Below are 7,016 nucleotides of genomic sequence, written 5' to 3'. Positions count from 1 at the left end.
AACATCTAAAAAATTATATGAGTTAGATCAATATTGTCAACTATCATTATTAAGTTTTATATCAATTATAGTCTTATACGTATATCGCTTTGTTATAATCTATATAACATATTTCATATAACAAGTAAATTTTAAGATATGTATACTTTTTTGATTTGTTCACATTCAATCAATAGATTCTAAACACACATCGGAACAAATGTTAAACATAATTGTGTACATATATTATAGAGAGCTTAACGGAAAATCATATTTTTCTATATGTTATGTTGTTTGAAATATAATATTTTTCAAAAGAGAACTATTTATTGTTGCGGTTTATATAATTATATGTGTCCGATTCTTAATGAAAATAATATTTTTTCATGTATTGCAATTTGCATGTAATTTTTGGTATGACATGTTTTTCAAATAACCATTTGCCAAAAAAAAAAAAAAAAAAAAAAAAAAAATCTTAAAAAACTAACTTCTAAAAGGAAACATGTTAAATATGACACTATGTTTTAACATTACACAATTCGAAAAATCATCTTAGTCTTCACATTTATTAAAATATAACTAAAGTCAAAAAGCTTCCCTAAATAATTTGGTTTTACCATATTTGGTTCTTGAATTAGATTTTTGGAAAGAATTTAATGATTCGAAAGAAAAGGACTTGTCGAACAAAAAACAAATAAGGACCAATTATTTAATTGAAATTTTCATAAATTATATAAAAATTAATCAACTAATCGGTTTCTAAAAATAACGTATAATAAATTATATGAGTTAGGTCAATGTTATGAATTATTATTGTTGGGTTTTATATCAATTATAGCCTTATATTTCTATTATTTTTTTCATACAAAGAAATTTTGTTGTTTTTCCTTTCGTTTAATTCTGAATAAAAACTTAAATGAAAAATGATAGATAAATCAACTAAAAAGACAATTTATGTGATGAGAAAGGTCCTCTAACTAATAAAATGTTGTCTTCAAATAGGTTATTCAACGATTATAGATATTCATGTATTTATTGTATTTTTTAGACATTTCATTATAATCAATAAGACGAACGCTCATTATGTTACTTTATCTTTTTTTTATTATGTCGTTTTTTATAATTTTATATATACGTTTTTATATGTTTTTTGTTGTTTTACGCAAGTCGTAATCTAGTTTTATAGAATTCAATAAATTGCTGAAAAAAATTAATAGAGTTTAATCTGGCCTCAGTCTCACATTTTTTATCAAAACAAGTTACTCAATGTGTTCACAGTGCAAAACGAATGAAAGCAAATAGTTGGGACAAAACAAGTTGAGTTTTGCTACCTATATTTTCTTGTTTTTTTCGCTTCCAATAATAATTAATATGATTACAAAAATTACTATTTTCAAGTAATTTATGGGTGACTTGACTTTTAAACGGCAGATTTTTAGATACATAAATTAAAGTTATCCTCCGAATTTTTATCGATATAAAAAGCAACAAAAGCCTTATAAAAGGAAAGTAATGAAAGCAAATTTGTATCACTCTGTATCCGCACACGAATATTACTGATCAAATGGGGAGAGAAGATGAGGATCACATAAAGTCACCTCTAATTAGTATTATCTCACAAGAAAATGGAGATGGAGATGGAGATGGTGTGTTTGAGGAAACGCAGAAGCAGTTATGGTTGGCAGGCCCTCTCATATGTGTCTCCCTCCTACAGTATTCTCTTAACCTCATTTCGATCATGTTCGTTGGTCATCTTGGAGAGTTGTCTCTCTCTGGTGCTTCCATGGCTACCTCCTTCGCTAGTGTCACCGGTTTTAGTTTATTTGTAAGCATCTTCCTCTAAATACTTGCAACTCCCGTTTACTACAACTAGTCCTAAGTTTCGGTTCGTAGTCTATTATGATTTAATGTTGTACTTTAAAATTAAACAAAGGAATTGGGTAATTGATCATCAATACACTGACATGAGCAAGCAACAGAATATTGTGTCGCTAAAAATCGACCCATGAATTAGAGACTGATTCCAGTCATTTTACTCATTACTGTCGCTACGTCAGTTGCTATGTTGACAAATCTGTCGCTATTGCTTTAAACTCTTTAGCCAATTCTTTATCGAAAATAAGTTGATTTGAAGTGAAATATTGTTGTACATGCGTGGTTTGAACAGATGGGAATGGCATGTGCGTTAGATACGCTATGTGGTCAATCGTATGGAGCAAAGCAGTACCATATGCTAGGCATATACATGCAGAGAGCAATGGTGATACTTATGTTAGTCAGCATACCCGTAGCTCTTATATGGCTCAACACAGGGTCGATCCTAAAAGCCGTGGGTCAAGACCCGGACATATCTAGAGAGGCTGGAGTGTATGCTCAGTTCATGCTCCCAAGCCTTTTCGCTTATGGCCTCCTCCAATGTCTTGTAAGATTTCTACAGACACAAAACATTGTGTTCCCCATGATGGTGAGCTCAGGGATTGCCACTTTGCTACATGTGTTGATTTGTTGGCTTTTGGTGTTCAAATCTGGCCTTGGTACCAAAGGGGCTGCATTGGCTAATTCCATATCGTATTGGAACAACGTCATTTTATTAGCACTTTATGTCAAGTTTTCATCTTCTTGTGCCAAAACTTGGACTGGGTTCTCTAGAGAAGCTATCCATGGTATCCTCCCTTTTATCAAGCTCGCAATACCTTCGGCTGTTATGGTATGGTGAGATATTTTTCTATCTAGACAAACTAATTTTCTTATAGTTAATTTGTCAACGGATATAAAGAATTTGAAATTAGTTTACAATGTTATACATGCAGCTTGGAGATGTGGTCATTTGAGCTGATTGTTCTGCTTTCTGGGCTTCTTCCGAATCCTAAATTGGAGACCTCGGTGCTTTCAATTTGGTAAATGGCCACAAGTATTAATTAATTTGGATATCAAAATATTCTATAGGGCCATATGCGTCATAGTCTATTAATATATATAATATGATTTGTATTTACGTACTTCCATCACAACCGTCTCTTTTGACAATTAATTTGTTTGTATATATATATATATATATATATATATATATATATATATATATATATATATATATATATATATATATATATATATATATATATATATATATATATATATATATATATATATATATATATATATATAGAGAGAGAGAGAGAGAGAGAGAGAGAGAGAGAATTAGCTTCAAATGTTTTCACTATCTATTACGTGCATGTATAACTGATTGTAGACCAATCATTTTAGTTATTTTAAGAAAAGTAATCAATGTATATTAAATGCTGAAGATATTCATTATATCTTAACCATGTAATATGCATTAATTACTTTCTTAAAATAACTATAATGATTGGTCCAGAATCAGTCATACATGCACACAATAGATAATGAAAACAAAATAACCTAACCCTATATATATATATATATATATATATATATATATATATATATATATATATATATATATATATATATATAGGGTTATGTTCATTTGAGACGACTTAATTTTATGAGAGCATGAGACGCATTTTTTTTATAATTTTTTAGTTAATTCAAGTTCTGAAAAAAATATTTAAAAAAAGAATTTTTGGATTTTTCCATTTATTTTGCATTTTAAAATTATTTTTTTAGATAATGTACATTATAATACTCTATTAGAAAATTTCACTTATTTTTCAAAAAAAATGGAACTTTTTTTTATTTATTTTTATTTTTTAGTTAATTCAAGTTCCGAAAATAATATTTAAAAAAAAATTTAGATTTTTCCATTTATTTTGTATTTAAAATTATTTTTTAGAAAAATATAAGTGTAATATTCTATTAGAATATTTCACGTATTTTAAAAAAAAAACGGGATTTTTTTTATTCTTTTTTATTTTTTTAGTTAATTCAAGTTTCGAAAATAATATTTAAAAAAAGAATTTTTAGATATTTCCATTTATTTTGCATTTTAAAACTATTTTTAAATTTGGTCTCACGGTCTTACAAAATTAAAATGGTCTCAAATAAACCTGAACATATATATATATATATATATATATATATATATATATATATATATATATATATATATATATATATATATATATATATATATAACTAATTGGTGTTTGGCAAAAAAAATGTGATTTAAAAGGAATATAATAATAAAATTTCGAAAAATTTGAAAGTGATTAAGTTAGGAGTTAAAGTTTAATAATATTATAATGAATATATCAAACAAAATAACATATTATTATGAGTTTGGTAGCTAAACTTATATACCCTTAAGAGTATAATGGAAGTCATTATTCATATATGAATATGGCGACGATGGGTGGTGGCGGAGGTCATGGTTGTTGGTGGTGGTTGGTTATGGAGGTGGTTGTGGTGGCGATGGTGGTAGGTGGCGGTGGTGGTGGATGGCGGTGGAGGGAGGTGGTGTATTCATATATGAATACATTTATATTTATCTTCATATATGAATATTACTCATCCTCTGTCGCCTCGGTACGCAAGAGGTGTTTTGTCATAGAAATAAATGATTAGTTTAGAATGATTTTCTCATTCTCAACACTTTTATTTTCTCAATGGAATATATATATATATATATATATATATATATATATATATATAGAGAGAGAGAGAGAGAGAGAGAGAGAGAGAGAGAGAGAGAGAGACCTACAATGGAGGCAGGGGCAGTCACAACAACAAAAAAAAATTAATAAAAGTAGGTATTGCTTTAAAAAAATTATTTTAAACTTTCAAAATAACATTTTTTTACTCTTCAATTTTTTTCCTAAGAAAATTATATCTTTTTTTACCTCTCTTCGAAAAAAATATGGGTTCCTCTCTCTCTCTCTCTCTCTCTCTCTCTCTCTCTCTCTCTCTCTCTCTCTCTCTCTATATATATATATATATATATATATATATATATATATATATATATATATATATATATATATATATATATATATATATATATATATATATATATATATATATATATATATATATATATATATGAAATCAAATGAATTATTTACTTTGGTAATTTTTGCAGTCTTAATACGGCCGCAGTGGTGTGGATGATCCCTTTTGGATTAAGTGGTGCTGTTAGGTGCGTTTTTTTCTATAATAATAATTTCCTTTTAGTAATTTATGTAATAGAATGAAATTTTTATCAACTTTTATATATATATATATATATATATATATATATATATATATATATATATATATATATATATATATATATATATATATATATATATATATATATATATATATATATATATATATATATATATATAACATACCAAAATTTTATTGTTATTTATATGAAACAAAATAGAGTTCTTACCGATTTATGCATGCATATATAATGATAACCAATTTCCGTATGAAGATGGATATTTTTAAAAAGCAACTAATCATTAACTTATTTCTCTATGAGCATGGATGGATATACAAGTTTATTTGTCATTTAGAAAAAAATCATGGATCTTATTATAAGACATTATTGTTATTTTTTCTCCTCACTCATACATAGTACGCGGGTATCAAACGAATTGGGAGCTGGACATCCACGCACAGCCCGATTGGCAGTGATTGTTGTCCTAGTAGTGGCTATTGTAGTCGGAATATTGGTTGGATCAGTTCTGATATTGATCCGTAATATATGGGGATATGCATATAGTAGTGAGGTCGAAGTTGTAAAGTATGTAGCATCCTTGATGCCAATTCTAGCGGTATCAAACTTCATAGATGGTCTCCAGTGTGTTCTTTCAGGTTTTTTTCTATATATTTTTCGCTAAAACGTCTTTTTATTTCAATCAAATTGTCATGTTTGATATATATATATATATATATATATATATATATATATATATATATATATATATACATTCTTAAACCATACATAAACACACATGTACGTATGTATTCATAGTAATTGCGACTTCCTAATAAAAGAGTATGATAATATGTAGGTTCTGTACGAGGATGTGGTTGGCAAAAGATTGGTGCATACATTAACCTTGGGTCATACTACCTTGTGGGCATCCCTTTAGCTGTTTTACTGGCTTTTGTATTGCATATTGGAGGAAAGGTAATGTAAACTTCTCGAATTGTCAATATTTGTTCAACTTATCTAATTGTCAATTCTTAACTAGTGATGTATTTAATATAGTAATAATGTAAAGTATATGGTTTAAGCTATTAGTATTCACTACATAAATTTAATAATACAAGAGTACCATATGACATGTAGGGATTATGGTTCGGGATTATTTGTGCATTGATTGTCCAAGTAGCTTCGTTGATGACCATTACTATACGTACAGACTGGGAGACAGAGGTAACATTTCTTACTCTTTTCAAGGGCTGACATTCTTTTTCACAAATCTAAAATTTTCCTTAGGAAGATTCAAGCTACCTAGACGAGTATTAAGGGGTTATTTACACTTATATTTTTTAGCATGATTATGCATGTACATTAGTTGTTATATGATAATGCAACATACCTATTTCACCTTACTTGAAAATCCAGAACTTTTTTGTGGGTATAGGCTAAGAAGGCACAAGAAAGGGTCTATGAGTCTACTTTGCCTATGGACATTGTATCATGACGATGAAGTTTGCAAAGCTTGGTGGTGGGAAGGATAAATTGGAGTTAGATTGCAGAGAGGATAAATTCAATGACATGATTACAGAGTATATTTACGGACGATTATAATATAATATGTTGATATAAGTTACTGAAATATTTCATCAAATAGTTGAGTCATATAAACATTTACTAAATATTGGTCATCATGCTTACATTTTCAAGCTGAAATACATAAAAAATGTTAATTAAAATCGACAAAAAGAAAAGAATTCAAACTCTTGGAATCCATAATACATCTATGTAATGACCCGATAATCACGACATAAAAATTTTGTTTTTAGATTAATATATCGCTAATACAAAATTGTTTTTATAAAACCAGAATAACCAATATTTAGAAAAACATATTTAAACCATAGTAATTCATAGA

General features: G+C 27.7%; 1 protein-coding gene across 3 annotated transcripts; it reads left to right on the top strand.

The window, feature by feature from the left end:
- Nucleotides 1-1,476: 1,476 nt before the first annotated feature.
- LOC111915132 (protein DETOXIFICATION 16) lies at nt 1,477-6,780 on the top strand. Of its 3 annotated transcripts, none has more exons than XM_052766122.1 (8): nt 1,477-1,804; nt 2,147-2,691; nt 2,769-2,876; nt 5,039-5,095; nt 5,528-5,766; nt 5,967-6,085; nt 6,248-6,334; nt 6,546-6,780. In XM_052766122.1, the coding sequence occupies exons 1-8, from the start codon at nt 1,544-1,546 to the stop codon at nt 6,603-6,605; spliced, it is 1,476 nt and encodes a 491-aa protein (XP_052622082.1). In that variant the 5' UTR covers nt 1,477-1,543; the 3' UTR covers nt 6,606-6,780. The 3 variants fall into 3 exon arrangements, with proteins under 3 accessions (XP_052622082.1, XP_052622084.1, XP_052622083.1); XM_052766124.1 differs by having other exon boundaries at nt 6,527-6,780; XM_052766123.1 differs by having other exon boundaries at nt 1,478-1,804; nt 2,790-2,876.
- The last annotated feature ends 236 nt before the right edge of the window (nt 6,781-7,016 follow it).

This window comes from Lactuca sativa, chromosome 8 (genome assembly GCF_002870075.4).
Source record: "Lactuca sativa cultivar Salinas chromosome 8, Lsat_Salinas_v11, whole genome shotgun sequence".
Lineage (NCBI taxonomy): Eukaryota > Viridiplantae > Streptophyta > Magnoliopsida > Asterales > Asteraceae > Lactuca > Lactuca sativa.
This window is presented reverse-complemented; position numbering and strand designations above follow the sequence as displayed.